This window comes from Palaemon carinicauda, chromosome 34 (genome assembly GCF_036898095.1).
Source record: "Palaemon carinicauda isolate YSFRI2023 chromosome 34, ASM3689809v2, whole genome shotgun sequence".
NCBI classification, from domain to species: domain Eukaryota; kingdom Metazoa; phylum Arthropoda; class Malacostraca; order Decapoda; family Palaemonidae; genus Palaemon; species Palaemon carinicauda.
In genome coordinates, this window is record NC_090758.1 from 14,349,566 (window position 1) to 14,375,422 (window position 25,857).

The 25,857-nt window shown below is 46.5% G+C and overlaps 1 protein-coding gene across 1 annotated transcript in view; it reads right to left on the reverse strand.

Moving 5' to 3' along the window:
• Window positions 1-25,857, reverse strand: part of LOC137627087 (uncharacterized) — a 92,721-nt gene that overhangs the window by 41,449 nt on the left and 25,415 nt on the right. Inside the window, exons 4-5 of the mRNA XM_068358091.1 lie at window positions 15,833-16,036; window positions 1-8 (exon numbers count right to left, since the gene is read on the reverse strand). The exon at window positions 1-8 is cut by the window's left edge and continues 162 nt beyond it. Coding sequence (XP_068214192.1) covers window positions 1-8; window positions 15,833-16,036 — 212 coding nt within the window. The remainder of the gene's footprint in view (window positions 9-15,832; window positions 16,037-25,857) is intronic.

Below are 25,857 nucleotides of genomic sequence, written 5' to 3' on the forward strand. Positions count from 1 at the left end.
CACGATATCTGAAAGTGTTGAATTGATAGAATCATTGTACACTATTAGAGGATCGTAGTAGGGAGGGAGTGAGATCTTTGAAAGAACCTGTTAGGATGGGATGAGATCCAGAGGAAGAAAGAGAATTAGATTGTGAGATAGATGAAGGATTTGGAAAGATGTCTAAAGTGTTGAATGGATAGAATTGAAGGACCATAGAACAGGTATAGTAAATATGTGATGGGGATGAATGGTGAGGAGGGATTGGTTGGAACCTGTTAGGGGAGAGAAGTTCAAGATGAAGGCAGAGATTTAGATAGTGAGATAAGGTGGAGAGAAGAAGTTTGGCGGAAGAGGATGCCTTTGATAGAAGACATTGGAAAGGGCGCATCAGGCAACCGACCTCCTAATGTTGGGAGTATGGACGGAAAGAAGAAGAGTATACTAAATACATACTTAAACTTGCAAAGAATCAATATCAACATTAAAAACAACTGGTATGCCATCAACCTTGGTTTTTAGCCATGACAGTTCTACTATAATGTTGAATATATTATTCATCAAGTCCAACATAATATACAATTAGTTGATAATTAAAGTAATTTGAACTTACGAGAGATATCAGTTAAGAAGTCAAATACCAAGGCACTTTCAAACTTTAGCTTTCTAAAGCGAGTAGAAATATTTTTATGCAAGAACAAAATCAAGCCCATCTAATATCAAGTAAATATGAAAAAAAATTAACTTTTCATTTTAAAACTTATCATTTCAATACTATACATACCAAACATTCATAGGATTTATTATGCTTTCCAGGCTTGAGCTTGGTGCCAAGATGGAAGTACCTACACTACCTACACAAATACAGGGACGTGTTCCTTTTCGTTTGCTTCGTGAAAACACATAAGCAACAAATACAAATGGTACTTTATATATTATTGTTATCATTATTATTATTAGCCAAGATGCAATGTTAGTTGGAAAAGCAGGATGCTACAAGCCCTGAGGCTCCAACAGGGAAAATATCTTAGCAAGATAAAGGAAATAAATAAATTATATATGAGAAGTAATGAATGAAAATTATAATATATTCCAAGATCAGTACCCATGTAAAATAGATCTATCGCATATAAACATAGAAATATTCTCTGCAAGTTAGAACTTCTGAAGTCCCACCGATTCAAATGCAAGATTAAGAAGATCCTTCCATAATCTGGTCATAGCTGGAATAAAACTTCTAGAATAATGTTTAGTGTTGAGCCTTATGAACAATAAACCTTTATTAAGGGTAGCACAGATTTATCTAGATTACAGAGGGCATCAAAGTCCCTTGTGCGAAAGACATGGCATTCCTGGACATATAACTATCTTCAACAAAGAAAGTTCTTGACCTTGTTTGTAAAAGACAAAGATTCTGCTAGGTAGGGTTTTTATGACCTGACTGAACATGGTGTCATTTCTTTAAGACCTTAATCTCAAAGGACTCAAAAGCAGCCAAAAAAGTATGCCTGGGTATACCTTTGGTCTTGAAATCATTCTTTGCCATGAACTCCAACGAAAGTGAAAGAATCGTTACGGTAGAGAACAAGACGACGTTGTATGGCAAGGCTTGCATCCCTCATGGCAATTGCAACAGCTATGAAGAGGGTCTTTAGAGTCCTCAAATATAACAGGGTGATAATTCATAATGAAGACCATAAATATTTGGGTATTTCACCTGCACATCTGAGCTCTTGGAAGCTTCAAGTCCTGTGTCTCTAAGTACTGTACAGAGGTCCAAGGAGGTATCAAGGTCTTCCTATTATATCCAAGGAATCTTAAAAATGGAATCACATTATCCTGAGAGATTTTGCCAGTGGAAATCCTGCAAGATTTACATCTGTTGTCATTTAGAGGTGACGATGGAACTCTAGCAGGCCTTGAAAACTCCTTTGCATTCGTGGATGGAAGTCTCTCTCAAAGAGATCCGAAAAGAATGGTGTGTTTTTGATGTAGCAGACTTCTAGTGAGAAGTAACGAAGGAGGATCCAACGGCAGTAGCTACAGATCTGGAGATCTATCCATCTGAGAACAAATTAGCATAATGAGGTTCATTCTAGAGATTTTCAGCGGCCCCAAATTGATCAATGCTTCCTATACAAGAGCAGATTTTACCAACCCTTAAGAATAGCTCCGACTGCTCATGCTGGAGGCTCTAAGCCTCGAGAGCTGGTGTCAACTTTCGTGTTTAGGGAAAGGGCAACATATCCAGCAAGGGTCTTCCCCCATAGTTTCCAAAATAGTCTCAAGTCGAAGGATGCACAGGCCATTCTCTGAGCAGGATTTTTTTCTCCCACTCAATTGGTCTGCTAAGGCATTCGACCTACCCGATACAATCCATGTGACTAGAGTAATCTTCCTCGTTTCATTCCCGAGTCAGAGTTACTGTGTAAAATAGAAGAGGGATTTAGACATGGAAGCCCCTAGACAAATGTCATAATACCTGTTCTTTTGCTGTATCGTTCTTTTGTTTGTATAGCATATGATTCTGGCCTTGAATCAGTATTCAGGACTCTTCAGGGATCTCCGAAGAGGATAAGGATTCAGAAGAAAGACCAAGAGAAGACAATGTTCCAGTGGCATAGAATCAAGGTCTATGAGGTAGTAATGCTAAAGGCAAAGTCTTATTCTGAAGAATTTTTTTACCCTTATCATAACTTTCTCTTCATAGAGGTAGATAAGTTGGGGAAGAAAAATGGGTTGGGAATGTGTAACTATACACAGGGAGACACTGGTAGTGTCTAGGTCCGTTTGCTTCACGATCAGATATATTTGATAAAGAAGGCAAATCCTTCACTTCATCGAGAAGTTGAACAGTGGCTTTCATTGTGCCCTTCAGTTAGTCATCCAGGGTCACTAATGGAGAGTCTGGGGCGGAAACTCAGCAATCAGGGTCGGTAACGACTACCCGAGACTCTTAAGTATTGATCTGAGAATTAAACATTTCATTAAAAGAATGAATAACTTCCTACGCCAATAACGAAGCGGCACAATACTCGGCAACGAAAGACACAAGGGCAGAAACCGTAGGCGGTGCAGGATCTAAAGTATCATTGACACGAGATCTGGCTACAGTATAAGTGGATGTTGTAAGATATATGCGAGAGGGTACATAGGTAAAGTACCCGGCAGGAATGCGAGTACAATAATGCTATCTGTTAACGCACGTATCAAAGGACACACAAGAGCCTTGGCATGATGAATAGGGTTGGATGTATAAGCCATAATATTAGATGATAGATGCTAACAGGAGTCGATCAGACTTCGCACAAGCATGGGGAGCAATACAGGCGTGTCAGCCTTTCCATTCTACCAAACAAGCCTTGACGAAAGAGAGGAAGAAGTACCACATACAAGAGTAAGTTTGGTAACTATGAGACAAACAGAGCAATTATCGAAAGCCAAACAAGAATAAAGGCTCATTGGAAAGGAAGAGTGAATACCAGATCTAACCAAAATGTAGTGATGTGGCAGGTGTGTCTCGCTGCTTCACAGATTCATGTGAATGGTGGAATTTTATGAGAAAAGCTTTGGGAAAAGTAAGGTGGCAGCAATATCAAGAGGATTTAGTAGCAATGATTGTAAGGTTTGACTAACCTAACACAGTACTGATCTCATCCCTCAGAGAAATAGCTATCAGTCCTCTTTCCTTAACAGCTAGCCAAGAGGTGGCAGGCTTAACATCAACGGGCGTTACCAACAGCCAAAATCAGCCCGGCAACAGAGGGTGGCGAGACACGAACCCGAGGGCCCTCCGAGGGCAAGATCACCTGGAATTCGAAGTTTGCTCCACAGTCACAGCTCTGGTAGTAGTTGGATGCTTACATTGACAACAGTAACATCCCTGACAGGTGAATGCCAGACTGAGGTTCGTGTCCCGCTCAAACTCGTTAGTTCCTTTGGTTGCTGCAACCTCACAATCCTTGTGAGCTATAGTTGCACCCACTGCTTGGCCCTCCTTGGTCCTAGTTTGGGTGGAGAGGAGTCTTGGATGCTGATCATATGTATATACAGTGAACCCTCGTTTATCGCGGTAGATAGGTTCCAGTCGCGGCCGCGATAGGTGAAAATCTGCAAAGTAGTGACACCATATTTACCTATTTATTCAACATGTATATTCAGACTTTTAAAACCTTCCCTTGTACGTAGTTCTGTTAACAAACTACCCTTTAATGTACAGAACACTTAATGCATGTACTACAGTACCCTAAACTAAAACAGGCACAAATATTAAAGGTGATTTTATATCATGCATTTCCTAAAAACGCTAAAAAGCACGATAAAAAATGGCAACCAATGTTTTGTTTACATTTATCTCTGATCATAATGAAGAAACAAACTGGAGGTAGAGCTTTGCTTATTACCCAGACATATTTCCCATACTTTTCCCTTAGAACTACATCACATCTTCCTACTATATATATATATATATATATATATATATATATATATATATATATATACAGTATATATATATATATATATATATATATATGTGTGTGTGTGTGTATATATATATATATTTATATGTATACACATATACATACCTACATATATACGTAAATACATGCATACATATATATATATTACTGTATATATATGGGTTATGGAAAAAATCCGCGAAGTGGTGAATCCGCGATGGTCGAACCGCGAAGTAGCGAGGGTTCACTGTATGGTCAGTCTCTAGGGCATTGTCCTGCTGGATAGGGCAATGTCACTGTCCCTTGCCTCTGCTATTTGTGAGTAGCCTTTAAGCCTTTGAACATACAATGCAGTTAGTGAGTCATATGACACATTCTGGTTTTGCAAAAACTAGCATAATATATAATTTTGACAATCATATTAACCCTTTTACCCCCCAAGGACGTACTGGTACGTTTCACAAAACAAATCCCTTTACCCCCAAAGGACGTACTGGTATGTTTCTCAAAACAAATCCCTTTACCCCCAAAGGACGTACTGGTATGTTTCACAAAACAAATCCCTTTACCCCCAAAGGACGTACTGGTATGTTTCTCAAAACAAATCCCTTTACCCCCAAAGGACGTACTGGTATGTTTCTCAAAACAAATCCCTTTACCCCCAAAGGACGTACTGGTATGTTTCACAAAACACATCCCTTTAACCCCATGGACGTACCGGTACGTCCTTGCAAAAAAATTATATTTTAATTATAAAATAAATTTTTGAATATACTTACCCGGTGAATATATAATAGCTGCTGCTCCGCGGCTCGACAGAAAACACACAAAAACTCGCGAGCGATCGCTATGAAGGTTGCGGGTGTGCCCACCAGCGCCAACTATCGGCCAGATACCGCATATGCATGTAAACAAGCTTAAATTCTTCTCGTCCCGCTGGGTCTCTATCGGGGAGGAAGGGAGGGCCTTTAATTTATATATTCACCGGGTAAGTATATTCAAAAATTTATTTTATAATTAAAATATCATTTTTAAATATTTAACTTAGCCGGTGAATATATAATAGCTGATTCACACCCATGGTGGTGGGTAGAGACCAGAGTTAATTAAGTTTACAGCGTATATGCTTAGAGTTTTTGACAGTTATAACATAACAAAACCCAAATATATAGGTACCTGGTAAGGAAGTTGACTTAGACGATTACTCTGCCTTGTTAGTCTGTCTTCCTCACGAAGCCCAGCGATCCTCTTAGTATGCTGAAAGACTCCCAGGAGCTGAAGTATCAAGGGCTGCAACCCATACAACAGGACCTCATCAAACCCCTAATCTGGGCGCTCTCAAGAAATGACTTTGACCACACGCCAAATCAACCAGGATGCGAAAGGCTTCTTAGCCTTCCGTACAACCCAAAAACAAGATTAAAAACATTTCAAGAGACAGATTAAAAGGATATTGGAATTAGGGTAATGTAGTGGTAGAACCCTCACCCACTACTGCACTCGCTGCAACGAATGGACCCAGTGTGTAGCAGTCCTCGTAAAGAGTCTGGACATCTTTTAAGTAAAATGACGCGAATACCGACTTGCTTCTCCAAAAGGTCGCGTCCATAATACTTCGCAGAGATCTGTTTTGCTTAAAGGCCATGGAAGTTGCTATAGCTCTTACTTCGTGCGTCTTAACCTTAAACAAACATCGGTCTTTCTCATTCAAGTGAGAATGAGCCTCTCGTATTAAAAATCTGATAAAATATGACAAAGCATTCTTTGACATAGGCAATGATGGTTTCTTGACTGAGCACCATAATGCCTCAGATCCACCCCGTAAGGACTTAGTACGGGCTAAGTAGAACTTAAGAGCTCTAACTGGACACAGCACTCTTTCAAGTTCGTTGCCTACGATCTCTGATAAGCAAGGTATATCAAAAGATTTAGGCCAAGGACGAGAAGGCAGTTCATTTTTGGCCAGGAAACTAAGTTGAAGAGAACATGTGGCTTTTTCTGTAGAAAAGCCGATGTTCTTACTGAAGGCATGAAGTTCATTGACCCTTTTAGCCGAAGCCAAGCACACTAGGAAAAGCGTCTTGAGGGTGAAATCCTTCAGGGAGGCTGAATGTAATGGTTCAAACCTGTCTGACATGAGGAACCTTAGGACCACGTCTAAGTTCCATCCAGGTGTAGCCAAACGACGTTCCTTAGAGGTCTCGAAAGACTTAAGGAGATCTTGTAGATCTTTATTGTTGGAAAGATCTAAGCCTCTATGACGAAAGACCGAAGCCAACATGCTCCTGTAGCCCTTAATCGTGGGAGCTGAGAGGGAGCGAACATTTCTCAGATGTAAAAGAAAATCTGCGATTTGGGCTACAGAGGTACTGGAAGAGGACACAGATGCTGACTTGCACCAGTCTCAAAAGACTTCCCACTTCGACTGGTATACTCTGATGGTAGAAGCTCTCCTCGCTCTTGCAATCGCACTGGCTGCCTCCTTCGAAAAGCCTCGAGCTCTTGAGAGTCTCTCGATAGTCTGAAGGCAGTCAGACGAAGAGCGGGGAGGCTTTGATGAACATTCTTTACGTGGGGCTGACGTAATAGATCTACCCTTAGAGGAAGACTTTTTGGAATGTCTACCAGCCATTGAAGTACCTCGGTGAACCACTCTCTCGCGGGCCAGAGGGGAGCAACCAACGTCAACCTTGTCCCTTCGTGAGAGGCGAACTTCTGCAGTACCTTGTTGACAATCTTGAATGGTGGGAATGCATATAAGTCCAGATGCGACCAATCCAGTAGAAACGTGTCTATTTGTATTGCTTCTGGATCTGGGACTGGAGAGCAATAGATTGGTAGCCTCTTGGTCATCGAGGTGGCAAAGAGGTCTATGGTGGGTTGACCCCAAGTCGCCCAAAGACTCTTGCACACGTCCTTGTGGAGGGTCCATTCCGTGGGTATCACCTGACCCCTCCGACTGAGACAGTCTGCCAAGACGTTCAAGTCCCACTGGATAAATCTCGTTAACAGGGAGATGCCTCGATTTCTTGACCAAATGAGCAGGTCCCTTGCGATCTCGTACAGCGTGAGGGAGTGTGTGCCTCCTTGCTTGGAGATGTACGCCAAAGCTGTGGTATTGTCGGAGTTGACCTCTACCACTTTGTTTCGAAGGAGGCTTTCGAATTTCATCAAGGCCAAGTGGACTGCCAATAGCTCCTTGCCGTTGATATGCATGCTCTTCTGACTTGAGGTCCACAGACCTGAGCATTCCCGACCGTCCAGGGTCGCACCCCAACCCAAATCCGACGCGTCTGAGAACAACACGTTGTTTGGGTTCTTGACTGCTAGGGATAGTCCCTCTCTCAGACTGATATTGCTGTTCCACCATTTCAGGCATGCCTTTACTGGTTCGGAGACCGGGATTGATACCGTCTCTAACGTCTTGTCCTTGTTCCAGTAAGAGGCTAGATGGAACTGGAGAGGCCGAAGGTGTAGTCTCCCTAGCGAGACAAACTGCTCCAGGGATGATAGCGTCCCTACGAGACTCATCCAATTCCTGACTGAACAACGTTCTCTCTTCAGCATTAGTTGGACTTTGAGCAGGGCTTGTTCTATTCGGGTGGCAGACGGAAAAGCCCGAAAAACTGGACTGCGAATCTCCATCCCTAAATATAGAATAGTCTGGGATGGGATAAGCTGGGACTTTTCTAGGTTGACCAAAAGTCCCAATTCCTTGGTCAGACCCAACGTCCAATGAAGATCCTGCAGACAGCGATGACTGGACGATGCCCTGAGAAGCCAGTCGTCCAAGTATAGGGAGGCTCGGATTCCCGATAAATGGAGGAATTTTGCCACATTCCTCATGAGCCTCGTAAACACGAGAGGAGCAGGACTGAGGCCAAAGCACAGGGCCCGAAACTGGTATACCACATTCCTGAAAACAAACCTCAGAAACGGTTGGGAATCCGGGTGTATAGGAATGCGGAAGTACGCATCTCGTAGGTCGAGAGAGACCATCCAATCTCCCTCTCTGACCGCTGCTAAGACGGACTTCGTGGTCTCCATAGTAAACTTTGTTTTCGTAACAAAAACGTTGAGCGCACTGACGTCTAGCACCGGTCTCCAACCTCCTGTATGCTTTGGAACTAGGAAGAGACGGTTGTAAAACCCCGGTGATTGAAGGTCCGAGACTTTCACCACCGCTCCCTTCTCTAGCAACAGAGACACTTCTAGGTTTAGGGCTTGTCTCTTTGACTCCTCTCTGTACCTGGGAGAGAGGTCTATGGGAGTTGTCACTAGAGGAGGTTTGCGTACAAACGGTATTTTGTACCCCTCTCTGAGCAACCGAACAGACTCTTGGTCTGCGCCCCTCTTCTCCCAGGCCTGCCAGAAGCTCTTCAATCTGGCTCCTACCGCTGTCTGAGGCTGTGGGCAGTCAGACTCTGCCACGTGAGGACTTGGCTCCTCTCTTCTTACCTCTCTTTCCCTCGGCACGAGAGCTTCCCCTGCTGGGAACTCTGCCACGAAAGGGCGGGATAAATCTGGATGCCGGAGTCTCGATCCTGGGTCTTACAGCAAAGGATGTAGAAGGAGCCCCTTTGCGAGCAGAGGACGCCATCAAGTCATGGGTGTCCTTCTGCACAAGCGAAGAAGCTATATCCTTAACCAGTTGTTGCGGAAACAAGGACGCTGATAAGGGAGCAAAGAGCAGTTCTGATCTCTGACAGGGAGTAACTCCTGCCGAAAGGAAAGAGCAAAGGGTTTCTCTCTTCTTTAAGACTCCCGACGTAAAGGTGGAGGCGAGCTCATTGGAGCCATCGCGGATGGCTTTATCCATACATGACATTATAAGTAAGGAAACATCTTGGTCGGCAGACGAGATTTTCCTACTTAAAGCTCCTAATGACCAGTCCAGAAAGTTGAATACTTCAAAGGCCCTGAAAACGCCTTTAAGCAGATGGTCAAGGTCCGAGGAGGACCAACTAATCTTCGAGCGTCTCATGGCCAGGCGACGGGGAGAGTCTACGAGGCTTGAGAAGTCACCCTGGGCAGAGGCAGGGACTCCCAAGCCGAGAACTTCTCCCGTGTCATACCAGACGCTCGATCTAGATGCAAGCTTAGAAGGAGGGAAGGCAAAGGCCGTCTTCCCCAAACTCCTCCTGGTATCCAACCAGTCGCCTAAAAGTCGTAAAGCCCTCTTGGAAGAGCGAGAAAGCACTAGCTTAGTAAAGGCTGGCTTGGTAGCAGGTAAGCCTAGAGCAAACTCAGACGGTGGCGAACGAGGAGCAACGGTAACAAAGTGATTGGGAAAAAGATCCTTGAAAATCAACATGATCTTCTTAAAGTCCATCGAAGGAGGAACCGTCTTAGGTTTGTCTACATCTGAAGGATGATCCTCATGATGAGGATCAGCAACATCCTCATCTGAAGGATCTTCGTCCGACAACTGCTGAGTAACAAGCAAAGGGGAGACCTGCCTTGGTGGCAATGCTTGACAAGCAGAGTCCACACGCACTGGTGTATCAGTAGCAGTCCAGGACGCTACGTCATGTAACTGCTTAACAACCTGACTGTCAACAACAAAAGGAGCGGGAGGACGCTCGACGTCAACTCGAGACTGCCTTGACTGCCTAGACTGAGCAGTCAAAACAACTCTTGACTGCGGTGCTTGACGCTCAGCGTCAAAACAAGTCAACTTCGCAGGTTGGCGAACGTCCTGAACGTCAACAAGAGCATTAGGAAGTGGCTGAACGTCCACATGCGGCTGAAAGTCAACACGGGACTGCATCGAGTGAGGCTCTACAAAACGTGACTGTTGTGACTTAGTAACGCCAATGTCAACAGGACGAGCAAAGGCTCGTTTGGGCGGCTGACGGCCAGGATCTCGATCAGCTAAGCGGCGAGGATCATCGTGAACCTTTTCAGCAGAATAGTCCTCCATAAGAGAGGCGAGCTTAATCTGCATGTCTTGCAGTACAACCCATTTAGGATCAACGGGAATGGGAGCGGTAAGAGACGAGGGTAACGTCTGTGACTGCAAAACCTTGCCTACACCAAGACTTTCGGAGCCTGTGTAACGTTTCTGCTTAGGCGGCGAGCAGTCTTCCGATGACTGCATAGGGTCAGAGCTGTCCCAATGGCTACAACCAGGATGCTGGACCTGTCCTGAAGGGACTGACTTTCGCTTTAAGGGCCTCGAAACCTTGCTCCACGGTTTCTTACGCGAAAAGCCTTCGGATGACGAGGAGAAAATCTTCTCGCTCGTCTTATGGTAGGGGCGGTCTTGATGAGACACGCCTGAAACCATAGAGGGAACGTCTGTTCGCTGATCAAGGCCTCTCGAACCCATAAGTCGTACGACATTACTTCTCCCTGGGGCTTGGGAGCTTGCAAGAGGTCTCGGACTAGGCGAACGACAGGCACGAACAGACGAACCCTCGGTCGCAACACTGATAACACTTTGCGCACTAATCACTTTCCCACGATTTTCCACTGTGGCACTCTGACACTTTAACTCTTTAACGTCAGCCATGAGTTGATTACGGTCTGTAGCTAACGACTCAACTCTTTCGCCCAAAGCATGAATGGCACGTAACATATCCCGCATTGATGGTTCCTGAGTGCTAGTAGAGGGTTCAGGCACAACTACTACAGGGGAAGGATTAGGTTCAGGGGCATGGGAGGAAAATTCTAATGATCTAGAGGAACTTCTCCTCACCCTATCTCTCTCTAGCTTACGAGAATACTTGTCATATTCAAGCCAATCGAGTTCCGAAAGGCCCACGCACTCCTCACACCGATCTCCTAATTGACAGGTTTTACCCCGACAATTATAACACACAGTATGTGGGTCGAGAGAGGCCTTTGGAAGACGTTTATTGCAATCCCTAGCATTAGACTTACGAAATCTAGGAATTGGAGAAGGGTCAGCCATTTTGAAAAAGTCAAAGAAAGTCCAAAAAACAATCCAAAGTCATCAACAATTAAATCTGTCCAAAAAAGAGTTCAAGAGTTTAAGTTGAAGATAAAACACCTGCACTGCGAAAGCTCAAACCAAAATGAAGTACTTCACCAAGTCTGTTGAAAAAATCCAGGTTAACAGCGAGTAATGGTACGTCTTGTCGATCAGACCGACAGAGAAGAATTGAGGCTTGTTTACATGCATATGCGGTATCTGGCCGATAGTTGGCGCTGGTGGGCACACCCGCAACCTTCATAGCGATCGCTCGCGAGTTTTTGTGTGTTTTCTGTCGAGCCGCGGAGCAGCAGCTATTATATATTCACCGGCTAAGTTAAATATTTAAAACTGCTTTTTACATTTTTTTTTGCATATTTTTTTATATTTTTTTTGAGAAACTTCAGGCATTTTCCAAGAGAATGAGACCGACTTGACCTCTCTGTGAAGAAAATTAAGGCTGTTAGAGAAATTTAATAAAAATATACTGCAAAATGTGCTTGAAAAAAATAACCCCTAGGGGTTAAGGGTTGAAAAGTTCCAAATATCCTGGGGGTAAAAGGGTTAAGAAAACCTCCTGAGCAACATCCCTCTGGTTATTCATATTCAGTTTAAGGCTTTCATTTTACACTAAGAGTTCATCTCTTGTTTTGTAACACAATATTCACATCTATCAACTGAACTCTCAACAAAACCTCTACAGAGCAAGCACTAACGATAAAGCAAACAATTCTGTGAAATATTTGATAAAATCTTAAAATGCCAAATTTGTATATAATTTGTTTTTTCCCTAACTAATACAAGTCTGGCGTTATTTATATATGGATATGCTTTCAGCAAAGCTGGAATGTATCCAATTATACTTTTTGGTGTGAGGTAGCAACCCTACACAGAGGGTTGAGGGTGGTGGCTAGGGGTACCAGCCACCTGCATATATACTTACGAAGGGGTGAACTAGTCGCTTTTTCTCTTTGGCTTGTAGAGAGCAGTTGTCTCCTCTCTCTCCTCCTCAAGGTTGCCAAGGACATGGACGAAGTACAAGATTTCCCATTCATACTTGTTCAACATTAAATACAAAACAACTGCTACAACACAATACAGTAATTAGGAGAAATACAGACAAGATCCTCAACTTGCAAATATTCGGATACAATCATAAATCCAAATGAAATCATAACTCTCAGATATTATATCAAAGTGCATGATGAAATACTCTAATTATACAATTAACCCTGGATAGGTACGGTGGGTCGTTTGCGACCCCGAGCGTAAAAAAAAAACAGGTTTTTCTCACGTGACTCACCCCTGTGACTGAATTTGTGGGTGATCGACCTGCAGGAGGTGTCTCCCCTACACGCTCTCGTAGTGTCCAGATGTGCATTGCTGTAGCTGTACTCCTTCCCCGATTTCTGAGACGCGTCGGGGTCGTTCGCGTCCGAGTTTACCCTTCTGAGGTAGTTTGCATAATTATCAAAGTTATTACGTATTATGAAATTGTCGTAGAATGGTGTAACTTGTATAGGTTATCAGTTGTGGAAAGTCTTGGTGGATTGTTTGGCTACCATGTGCATGTTTTTTTTTTTAGTTAAAATGTCGTTCATCACCACGAGGACCATTTTACCGCGAGTGCCCCTTTTTCATTTTTTTTCATTTTTTTGCCAAGTCATTTTTCCGTAAGATATTGCCAAATAGTGTCGTAAAACTTTTGCTTGTTTAGTGTTGGAAAGTGTGTCTAGATGATCTGGCTACCCATGCATGACTTTGTTTTTGTCAGATACGACGTAGTTATTGGTATATTGGGTATTTAACTGCGGTTACCAATTTCTGTTTTTTTTTCAATATTTGTAAAAATTACTACGTAGTAAGGAATTGCCGTATATTATTCATTTTTTTTTCATGTTTATGTGTTAGAAAGTGTGCCTTGATGGTTGGGCTAACACGTGCATGTCTTTTTTTTTATCTGAGATGTCGTATATTAGAATGTCGGGCATTTTACCGCGAGTGTCCCTTTTTAATTTTTTTTAATTTTTTTGCCAAGTCATTTTTCCGTAAGATATTGCGAAATAGTGTCGTAAAACTTTTGCTTTTTTAATGTTGGAAAGTGTGTCTAGATGATCTGGCTACCCATGCATGATTTTGTTTTTGTCAGATACGACGTAGTTATTGGTATATTGGGTATTTAACTGCGGTTGCCAATTTCTGTTTTTTTTTCAATATTTGTAAAAATTTACTACGTAGTAAGGAATTGCCGTATATTATTGATTTTTTTTTCATGTTTATGTGTTAGAAAGTGTGCCTTGATGGTTGGGCTAACACGTGCATGTCTTTTTTTTTTATCTGAGATGCCGTATATTAGAATGTTGGGCATTTTTCCGCGAGTGCCCCTTTTTATTTGTTTTGCATTTTTTTGCTTAGTCATGTTACCGTAAGGAATTGGTAAGTAGTGTCGCAAAACTTATATTTTTATAGTGTTGGAAAGTGTTTCTAGATGATCTGGCTACCCATGCCTATTTTTTTTTTAGCCAGATATGGCGTATATATAAGTATGTGTTCGATTTTCCTGTGATTGCCATTTTTTCGTTTTTTCCCATTTCTTTCAAAATTACTACGTACTAAGGAACTATCACAGAGTAATATTTCATTTATATGTTTATTTGTCGGAAAATATGCCTTGATGGTTTGCCTAGCACGTGGCTGAAATTTTTTTTTTCTGAAATGCCGTATATTAGAATGGCCATTTTTCAACGAGTGCCCCTTTTTATTTGTTTTGCATTTTTTTGCTTAGTCATGTTACCGTAAGGAATTGGCAAGTAGTGTCGCAAAACTTATATTTTTATAGTGTTGGAAAGTGTTTCTAGATGATCTGGCTACCCATGCCTATCTTTTTTTTAGCCAGATATGGCGTATATATAGGTATATGTTCGATTTTCCGGTGATTGCCATTTTTTCGTTTTTTCCCAATTCTTTCAAAATTACTACGTACTAAGGAACTATCACAGAGTAATGATTCCTCTAGATGTTTATTAGTCGGAAAATTTTGTTTACTTTTTTTTTGATTGAATATCATCAAATTTTTTTAGCTAAAATATTGTTATACATTTTTTTTTTTCGATTTTATTTCCCTTCAAAAAAAAATTTTTGGGTCAGAATTTTAATTTTATAGTCGTAAAATAATCGACAATTATCCAGCAACCCACCATACAATTTTTATGCATATCCAATAATAATTAGATTAGTAAATAACACCTTGAAATTGACATACCCTTCCTACATTTCAAGTGGCAGATTAGGGAGTCTGAGTCAGTGTGGTTGGCGGCCATTTTGTGGACATATCCGAAGCGTAAGCTGCCCTATCTATATATATTCTTGTTCCCTATAGAATTTGTGATATTTTGGTATATTTTTACCTGCATAAATATCATATTATATATTAAATATATGTATTTTTTTACGAAATTTCCAAGTACTCAAAAAATTACCTTTAGATATGGCCCCTGATATAAATGTAATTTACAAAATAATGAAGATTTTTTTACATATTTCTATTTTAGGATAACATATGTTTATTCCCTAAAAAAATTAGCCACTTCCTATTTCATTTGGGTACCCAAAAAAATTCATGAAATTTGGACAATTTTTTTTGGCCAAAAAAAGTTACCCTTTTTTTCTCATTTCAGATCTTCACCTCTATGGGTCTGACTTCATCCAAAATACATCAAGATGTGTCCTAAACATTCAAGAATCAATTCCTAAAAGGATTTTTGTATATATGTATAAACTTTTTTTTTATGAATTTTTATGTCAGGTCTTTTTTTTTTTCTACTTAATTTTTTAAAATATTTATAATAAATAGTTTTTCTGCAGATGAGTAGTATTTATCTTTACAGTTGTTTTAAGCATTCATTGAAGTTTTTTTTGGCAAAAGAAAAAAGGAGGTTACTGCAAAAACTGATTTTTCAAGAATTTTTTTTGGCGTCGGGGTCGTTCGCGTCCGAGTATACCCTTAAAGGGGTGTCCGAGGACCGTACCTATCCAGGGTTAAAAGGCACTAGAAGAGTTGGAAGTCCCAGGCCTACATGGCTGAGGACCAAAAAGCGCTGAATAGGAGACGATGAATGGAGAAGTATCGAATTAAAAGCTCAAGATTGAGAAGACTGGCGAAATCTAACCGAGGCCCTTTGCGTCAATAGGCGTAGGAGGAGATGATGATGATGATGATGAAAAGCAATAAGCAAGTAAACATTTGCATTATGAAACGCGACTATTTGTTGACTTTTGCAGCTGAAAATCGTAGGTATGCGAGTTAGGTTAAACATACACTAAGCCAGAATTTAACAAAATTAAACTTACAAACAGCTTCATGGAACCTATTAAGTCTGTGCAAGTTAAGGACGTTCTGTCCAGTCGCATCGCACTAGTGATCGAGTACGACCAGCTTATAAAAATAGACGCATACCTTCCTGAAAGTCCACGGCTCGCAGAAGACAGCTACGCATCCCTCGAACGACTTGGGGAAGGCCTCCTGGTCTTTGCACTTCAGGCGGTAGGTCTCGAGCGTCCCCGTGTGATTGGAGCGAGTGAACAGGAAGTCCAGGTGGCAGTGGGTGTCTATGAAACCAGGGGCGAATTCTTTCGTGATCAGAACTTCATTGTGAGGTGGCTGGAAGAAGAACATCATAATAATAATAATAATAACTGGCGGAACCCGTGTAAATTACACGAAATTATATTTTCAATACTAATTATCTTGTTCCTAACCTATAAATGTTTGATTAAAATGCCCCAAGATTAATTTTATAATCTAGGTCATGGAAACTGATAGAACTCAATTTTTTGTCTAATATTTAAAAAAATAGTCAGGTGCTAAAGACTGGGAAAACGATATACGATGTGCTTTGGTTAAGTAATCAAAGTCTAATGTGAATTTGTAAGAGTATACCATGAAATTATTTCTGTTTTCTTTAAAGCGTGACACAAAAAATAAATAAAACACACACTATTGTATTAATATATAGAAGATAATAATCACAGCATGTTTAAAAGTTATCCCTGCAGACAGTCTAGGTAAGCAAACTATTTAAGTAGGTCAAGAATCAGATGCGAACTATAAAAATACCCAATTTTTTTCTAGAGGGAGATACTATTATTTAAAAAATGAAAATGACAAGTAAAACAACATTTTGTCTGAAGAAGGAAAACTCTAAGAGACATTTCTCTATGTACAATATTAAAGGAATTTAATATTTCCATTTTAAATTCTCTAAAACTTTTAATTTATTGTACAAACTCAACCCAGCTTAATCGACTTCCTTGACAAAAAAAAAAAAAAAAAGAAAAAAAAAAATTAAAATTAGTGAAAAACTATTTCTACAGTAGAATAAAAACTCGCAAATTGTCTATTCAAAGTATGACAAATTCGAAGATAATTTGTATTTTTCCTAACCATACAAACCTTAGCTATTTACAAAGGGTATTACTTTTAGCGCAGCTGAAATGACGAGCCAATAGTTTTTAACGAGGGTTAATTACCCCCGCGCTAGTTAGCGGGGGTGGGGAAGGGTAGCTTGCTACCCCTCCCTCCCACAACACACCGGTGACTTGCTTCACTTCACTTAGAGGTAGGACTTGACTTGGGGGTCAGGGATGGCGGGCACATATGTGTAAATAGCTAAGGTTTGTATGGTTAGGAAAAATACAAATTATCTTCGAATTTGTCATTTGTTCCGTAACCGAAATACAAACCACGCTATTTACAAAGGGTGACTTACCCCTTAGGAAGGGTGGAAAGTCCCCAGCCTTACTGACTTCGGCTTGCCCGGGGGCTCGATCCCTCAGTGAGCAGCACTAGAGAGAGGGAGCCCCTGTACCTCACAGGTTCCTAGCATTGCTAGAACGAGTGGCCTACATAAGCAGTGTGAGGAGGAGAGTGTGACTCGTCCTATGAAGTTGACCTTGAGACCTTCAGATAGGAATTCTAGGATAGGACGTTCCCCATACCACCTCGTCAGGGTATGGGAGACGCAACAGTATTAAGCTTAATACTAGGAGCACAAAGAAGCATGGGTTACCTGCAGAGGTCGAGGTCAGCTATGCGAGGACCAGGATGCTGCTTCCCCAAGAGAGGGGAGAATGAAGAAAGAAGTAAGGGTCAGACATACTCTTTCATTCACGCAGACTAAGACCGGGTAACAACGCCCTCAACCTACTGCTACTTGTCCAAAAAGGAGCCTGAGGTTAGACCAGCTGTTGTGCAGCCACCACAGGGCCGATAGAGAACGTATCGAGGCTCCTGTGGGTCACGTCTTGCAGGTAGTGGGCTGTGAAGGTCGTTTGACGCTTCCAGACCCCAGCTTGAAGTACCTGCGTCACAGAGAAGTTTCTCTTGAAGGCCAGGGATGTAGCAATACCCCTGACATCGTGGCCCCGAGGGCGACGTGACGGAGGAGGGTCAGGATTCAGGGCATGGTGGATAACCCTTCGAATCCAAGCTGAGATGGTGTTCCTGGTGACCCTCCTCTTTGTCCTGCCTGTGCTCACAAACAAAGCTCGCACATGAGGACGGACTGCAGCCGTTCTCTTCAAGTAGTACCTCAGACACCTCACTGGGCATAGTAGCAGCTGGTCTGGGTCGTTTGTTACAGAACGAAGACTCGCGATCCTGAAAGAGTCGAACCGAGGATCCGGCATTCCAGGATTCTGAGTCTTGGCCACAAACTCAGGGACGAACCTGAACGTTACCTCCCCCCATCCCCTTGAATGGGCGATGTCGTACGAGAGACCATGAAGTTCACTAACTCGCTTGGCCGAGGCCAAGGCGAGTAGGAAAGCCGTCTTCCAAGACAGGTGGCGATCGGAGGCCTGGCGTAATGGCTCGAAGGGAGGTCTCTTAAGAGACCTGAGGACTCGAACCACGTTCCAAGGAGGGGGTCTCACTTCCGACTGGGGGCAGGTAAGCTCATAGCTACGTATGAGTAAAGAGAGTTCTAGCGACGAAGAAATATCCACGCCCTTCAATCTGAAGGCCAAGCTTAAGGCTGAGTGATAGCCTTTCACCGCCGAGACAGAAAGGCGCATTTCTTCTCGCAGATACACAAGGAAGTCCGCTATTGCTGGAATAGTGGCATCGAGTGGAGATACCCCTTCCACGACACCAACCACAAAAGACTCTCCACTTCGCTTGGTAGACTCCCTCAGAGGACCTTCGCAGGTGCCGAGACATTCTCTCCGCAACCTGTTGCGAAAAGCCTCTCTCCGCGAGGAGACGCTGGATAGTCTCCAGGCGTGAAGCCGAAGCGAGGCTACGGCCCTGTGAGGGACACCGGAGTGGGGTTGTCTGAGAAGCTCGTGTCGTGGAGGAAGCTCCCTTGGGAGTTCCGTCAGGAGTTGCAGAAGGTCCGGAAACCATTCCGCGTGATGCCATAGCGGAGCTACTAGAATCATGGAACAGTTGACCGATAGTCTGGTCTTGTTGAGCACCCTTCTCATCAGACAGAATGGTGGGAAGGCGTACACGTCGATGTTGTCCCACCGTTGCTGGAAAGCATCTTGCCAGAGTGCCTTGGGGTCCGGGACTGGTGAGCAGTACAGGGGCAGCTTGAAGTTCAAGGCTGTCGCGAACAAGTCCACCGTCGGGGAACCCCACAAAGTCAGAACTTTGTTGGCTATCTGAGGATCCAAAGACCACTCGGTACTCACTATCTGCGAAGCCCTGGTCAGACTGTCGGCGAGCACATTCCTCTTGCCAGGAATGAAGCGAGCTGATAGTGTTATCGAGTGGGTTTCGGTCCACCTCAGAGTCTCTACTGCAAGACAGGATAGCTGTTGCGAAAAAGTGCCTCCCTGCTTGTTGATATAAGCCACTACCGTGGTGTTGTCGCTCATCACCACCACGGAGTGACCCGCCAGGGACCGTTGGAACTGCTGAAGAGCCAGAAAGACGGCCTTCAATTCTAGCAGGTTGATGTGTAGGCACTTTTCTGATTCTGACCAAAGGCCTGAGGCCCTCTGGTTCAGAACGTGCGCCCCCTACCCTTCTTTTGACGCGTCCGAAAACAGAGTCAATTCCGGGGGGAGGACGAGAAGACTCACTCCCTTCCGCAGGTTCTCGTCGGCCAGCCACCACCGCAAGTCCATCTGTTCCAGAGACCCCAATGGGATCAGAATGTCCGGGGAATCGGATCCTTGATTCCACCGGGACTTGAGCCGCCATTGAAGGGATCTCATCCTGAGGCGGCTGTTTGGAACCAGATGGGCCAGGGAGGATAGGTGGCCTAAGAGACGCAACCACGATTGGGCGGGGAGTTCTTTTCGCCTGAGGAAAGGCTCCGCCACCCTCCTCAGCCTTGCTATCCGGTCGTCTGATGGAAAGGCTTTGTGGAGATTGGTGTCTATTAGCATGCCTAGATAAACCAGTCGTTGGGACGGCTGCAGAGAGGACTTCTCGAGGTTTACCACGATCCCCAGATCCTGGCAAAGATCCAGAAGCCTGTCTCGGTGCCGAAGAAGGGTCGACTCCGAGTCTGCTAGGATCAGCCAATCGTCTAGGTAACGAAGGAGACGAATGCCGTTCCTGTGCGCCCAGGATGAAATCAGGGTGAACACTCTGGTGAACACCTGAGGAGCTGTGGAGAGACCGAAACACAGCACCTTGAACTGGTAGATCTTGTTGTCTAGGCAGAATCTCAGGTACTTCCTGGAAGACGGATGGATTGTTATCTGGAAGTACGCGTCCTTTAGATCCAGTGTACACATGAAGTCTTGTGGTCTCACCGCAAGTCTGACCGTCTCCGCTGTCTCCATGCTGAACCGGGTTTGTTTGACAAACCTGTTCAGAGCTGAGAGATCGATGACGGGTCTCTAGCCTCCAGTAGCCTTCTTTACAAGAAAGAGTCGACTGAAGAAGCCTGGGGAGCCGTCCACGACCTCCTGGAGAGCACCCTTCTCGAACATGGTCTCGACTTCGGCCTGAAGGGCCAGCCCCTTTGCCGATCCCATGGCATAGGAGCTCAACGACACTGGATTCGCTGTCAGGGGAGGTTGAGATGACGTGAACGGGACGCGATAACCTTGGCCGATCACTGAGACCGTCCAAGCATCGGCCCCGTGATGCTGCCACCTGCGGACGCAACGCTGAAGGCATCCCCCCACAGGTGGACACGCAGGGGGACTGCCACCCCTAGGGCTTGCGGCCGCGGCCGCCACCCCTAGGAGTCTTGCCTCCCCTGGAGGACTTACCGCCCCTCTTGACCTTGGCTGGAAAGGGCTGGGGCTTAGACACCACTTTCTTAGCTGCCGGTGCCTGTTTGGGAGCCTTACGAGGCTGTTGCTGCTGTTGTGACGGGGCTGGAGGCTTATAGGGCCGAGTTGTAAGGGCCCTGTGGAGGAGGGAGTCCGTGCTGGATTTCCTCCACCTCTCAGCCGTTCGCTCCAAGTCTTGAGGCTCAAACAGGCTCTCCCCCAGAAGGGAAGCATGTCGGAGCCTACACACATCTACGGCGGGGACCTTCGGATGGAATCTCTCGGACACAGCATCGCGACGCTTCAACACCGAGTTGGCCCACAGGGTGGTAACCTGGTGCGCCAAAAACTCGATGGAGCGGGTGCCCGAGAGCAAGAAGGTCTCTAGGGCCTTCCTATTGGTCTCCTTGGACAAGTCCTCCGATCGCAATAGGATGCCCAGAGATCCTAGCCAGAAGTCCAGCCACGAAGTGGCCTGCATGGCACACTTAGCGACCTTCTCGTGGTTAAGGATCTCTGCCGCCGAGAACGACACCAGCCGGGCAGAGAGTTTCTCCAGGGGAACTCCCTTCGCCAGCTCCTCCACAGAGTGATGGAGAGGAAGAGCGAGGTTGTGCTCACCCAGGATCTCGAAATACCTCCTCTGCTGAAGGCGAGGAGGAGGGATAAGCTTGTTCCCGGCAGTGGAACGACTGGAGGAGGCAAGAAGTGCGAGCTGAGCGTTGGCCCTAGTTCTGGCACTCTTCAGCCCCCGAGACCAGGGCAGAGCTGCACTGGTCTTAGGGGCCTTCCGAACGTCAAACACTTCATCCAGAATCGTGTCTTTGCCTTCACGGGGGGCGATGACTGGATCCGTAAGTCTGTTAAGTGTCCTTATGAGGCTTAGGACCTGCCAGAAGGCATGTTCGGACTCTTGCTGTTCTCCTCCCTGCGGGCTGGCAGCTAAGTCTCCTGCCCCAGGAATCTCTTCCTGGGGTGATACGTGGACATTCCCCTGGGTAGTCGTGGGTTCCTGACGAATCCTTGCAGAGGATTTAGGGACGATCTTGGAATCCTTGGGTTCCCTCCTGGGAGGGATACAGGATCCCAACAACGAGGTTCGAGGGGCCCCTTCCTCACGAGACGATTCTCCTGCCTGAAGCGAAGTCTCCCCCCCTGGTGCCGAGGGGAAGACTACCGCCCCACAGGACTCACCTGAGGACGAAAAGGCCTCGTCCACGGGAGAAGGAGAGAGTACTCGTGCAGGAGAAGGGACCTTCGAGACCGACCTTTTGGGAACCAACTTCGCTATAGGGGAAGTCACCACGAAGTCCTCTCCTCTCTTTCTCTTCAGCGTAGGAGAGACAGCCGCTGGTTTGTCACCCTGGCCGGCGAGTGCTGGTTTCATAACCCTCACTAACGCCCGTGCCAGCGGACCAAACCAATTCTGCTGCTCCAAGGACACAGAGTCCGAAATCCTCGCTAAAGAGAAAGGGATCGGGCGATCCTTCGGAAGGGACACGACGGTACCTGCCTGAAAAGAAGGTGGGGAAGAATGCCGTACTGACCTGTCTTTGTCCTGCACTACCAACCTGTCCTTGGATGGAGGTGATCCCGAGTGCCGTCTAGGAGCACGCGTCTCTGCTGCTACCACCGGCTGTGGAATTCGCCGCGAACGATGGTCGCGCGAGGGCGAATGGTCGCGCGGAAGTGCGGGCGAGCGATCGCGCGGGTGCGCAGGGGGATGATCGCGCGGGCGCGCAGGCGAGCGGTCGCGCGGGCGCGCAGGCGAGCGGTCGCGCGGGCGCGCAGGCGAGCGGTCGCGCGGGCGCGCAGGCGAGCGGTCGCGCGGGCGCGCAGGCGAGCGGTCGCGCGGGCGCGCAGGCGAGCGGTCGCGCGCAGGCGAGCGGTCGCGCGGGCGAGCGATGGCGCGGGCGCGCGGGCGAGCGATGGCGCGGGCGAGCGATGGCGCGGGCGAGCGATGGCGCGGGCGCGCAGGCGAGCGATCGCGCGGGCGCGCAGGCGAGCGATCGCGCGGGCGCGCAGGCGAGCGATCGCGCGGGCGCGCAGGCGAGCGATCGCGCGGGCGCGCAGGCGAGTGGGCGGGAGGGTGGGCAGGTAAATGAACACGTGTCCGAGGCGACGAACGCAAGCGTTGGCGCGACGGCGAGGGATCGTGCTGCCGCGTAGGTGAGGAAGATCGCTGGCGGTGTAGATCCACAGGCGATCGATGACGAGCTGGTGAGTGCAGTCGCTCAAGTTGGCGATGGCGCGATGTGGTATGTCGACGCACTGGTGTGCGATGGTGAGCAGCATGCGCAGGTGAAGGACCGCGTAATGGTAAGCGATGGCGAGCAGCATGCGCAGGTGAATGATCGCGTGATAGGGTGCGATGGTGATCAGCATCCGCAGGAGGGCGATCGTTCAGGGTTGTGCGATGAGGAGCAGCATGCGTAAGCGGGCGATCGTTCAGGGTTGTGCGATGGCGAGCAGCATGCGCAGGTGAATGATCGCGTGATGGGGTGCGATGGTGATTAGCATCCGCAGGAGGGCGATCGTTCAGGGTTGTGCGATGAGGAGCAGCATGCGTAAGCGGGCGATCGTGCAGGGTCGTGCGATGGCGAGCAGCATGCGCAGGAGGGCGATCGTGCAATGGCGAGTGATGGCGAGCGGCATGTGCAGGCGGGCGATCGCGCGATGGCGAGCTAGAAGCTGGCGAACCATGTTCCTTCAGGAGCGTTGGCGAATGTCGGCGCGTTAGTTGTCGCTGTTGAATAGGCGATACTAAGATCGCCTGTGTGCGCCGGCAAGCAGGTGAACGCTGGCGAGGAGGTAATCGCTGGCGCGTAGGTGATCGCTGGCGAGCTGGTGATCGCTGACGAGCAGAAGGTCGACGAGTTTCCTGTGAGAGGACAGGTGGTGCGGCGCGTTCACGAGCAGGAACGGGAAGATCGCTGGCGCGTTGGCGAACATGTGTTTCTGACAGACGCGCAGCACGATGTTGCGTAGCCACAGGACCAGGCAGATGGTGAGCAGGGAGTTCAGCAGGAACTAAAGGGTGGTCAGAGACCGCAGGGCGATGGTCCTCAAATGAGCGCTGACGCTCGGAAGAGAGCTGACGAGCAGGAGAGCGCTGGCGAGGGGGGCGAACATCAGGAGAGAGCCGACGAGCAGGTGAACGTCGGCGAGCAGGAGATCGTCGACGAGCAGGAGAGCGCTGGCGAGCAGGAGAGCGCTGGCGAGCAGGAGATCACTGGCGAACAGGTAAGCGCTGGCGAGCAGGAGAGCGCTGGCGAGCAGGAGAGCGCTGGCGAGCAGGAGAGCGCTGGCGAGCAGGAGAGCGCTGGCGAGCAGGAGAGCGCTTGTGCGCTAGCACTGCTCGCGTAAGGAAAGAATCCCTTAGCCCCGAAGGGACCGTTGCCCGTCGGGTGACGAGTTCTCCAGAAGGCGAAGATTCGGCAGGAGATGGTGAGCGGTCTGCAGAGAGGTTCAAGGAGGGCGGAGGTTGAGGCTGACGAGGAGAGTCCCCCCCGGAGGACGAAGACCCAAAAAGGCGTCTCTTAGTCCCCCTGTAAGGGGAAGGGAGGCCCTTGTGGCGTAGAGGGCGGTGAGCCTTACGGCGGAGGCGGCCTCGGGGGAGATCGTCGGGACCATCGGTCCTCCGAAGGGGAGTCTCCGTCAAAACACTTCCCTCAGAAGGAAGCTGAGCAGCAGTCAAGACCGAAGGACTCACTTCCCCCTTCGAAGGATGTACGGAAGGAGGAGGAGAGCCTTGAGCACCATCACCAGCAACAGCACCTGCGGCGGAAGGCCCAGCCACGTCGGAGGCCTCTGTCACCACGACGTCGACAATAGACAGAGGGTCTACCTCTGCTACCACCGGCGACTGCTTAACAGCGGCCCCCAACGAGACAAGGTCAATAAGAGCGACCCTGGAGGGCAAGCCCTTAAGCCCCAGGGACGACCAAATCTGTAAAAGATCATCACTGGATAAGGCATCATTAATAACCTCCCCCGGAGGAGGAGGGGGAACCGCCTCGCTATGGGAGGCGACGCCCTCTCCTCCCACCGAAGGTAGGGAAACAGAACAAGGGCCTGCGCTCCCACTCGGACGACTCTCCTTAGGAGGTGGCCGAGGGGGAGCTTCGGAGGAGGTTTGGGCGGCGGAAGAAGAGTCCCGAGAACCTTCCTCCTTCAAGGCTAACCCCGGAGGAGAACGGTCTCTCTTGGACTTCTTCTTACACCGATGGCCAAACCTCTCCCACTGGGAGGCAGACCACTCCCTACACTCACGGCACATGTTATCCTGGTCACACCGTCGGCCCAGACATTGAGGGCAGAGGGTGTGTGGATCCGTATTAACGTCCGACATGAAAGTCCCACAAGGACGGCCGGCAACTCCAGGGCATGTACGCATAGTAAAGAAAATAACTGAAGGTCAACTTCCAACCAATCACACACGCTGAAAAGAAAAAGCAGAAAATTAAAGGCTGTCACGAAGGCGATGAGCAGACACGTCTGATCACCGCCGAGCCAAAAGTGAAGTGAAGCAAGTCACCGGTGTGGAGGGGGGAGGGGTAGCAAGCTACCCTTCCCCACCCCCCGCTAACTAGCGCGGGGGTAATTAACCCTCGTTAAAAACTATTGGCTCGTCATTTCAGCTGCGCTAAAAGTAATACCCTTTGTAAATAGCGTGGTTTGTATTTCGGTTACGGAACAAATAAATATTTTGTTTTAAATTCTTCAAACTTTGAAATTTTATGATTGAATTAGAATGATACAAAAATGATTTCAACGGTAGAAGAAAAACTCGCAAATTGTCTATGAAAAGTATAAATATTTTTAAATTCTTCAAAATCTGAAATTTTATGATCATAAACTCTCTCTATATCAGCCCAAATATACCAATTTCCATTTTTAGTCTTTAATCAAATGTACAAAACCACCCCAGCTTAACAGACTTCGACAAAATCTTTCATTCCACTCATTCTAACCAAACGAAACATCTGCTGCAAAGTTGTTTGTGACTTGCTGTTGTTAAGATTTTGGAAGAAGTTGGTGATTCTTAATTTATGAAAGTACAGTGAACTTGACCCTTTTACCCCCAAAGGACGTACTGGTACGTTTCACAGAAGCCATCCCTTTACCCTAATGGACATACCGGTACGTCCTCGCAAAAAAAGGCTATAAAATTTTTTTTTTCATATTTTTTTTAATTTTTTAAGAAAATTCAGGCATTTTCCAAGAGAATGAGACCAATCTGAC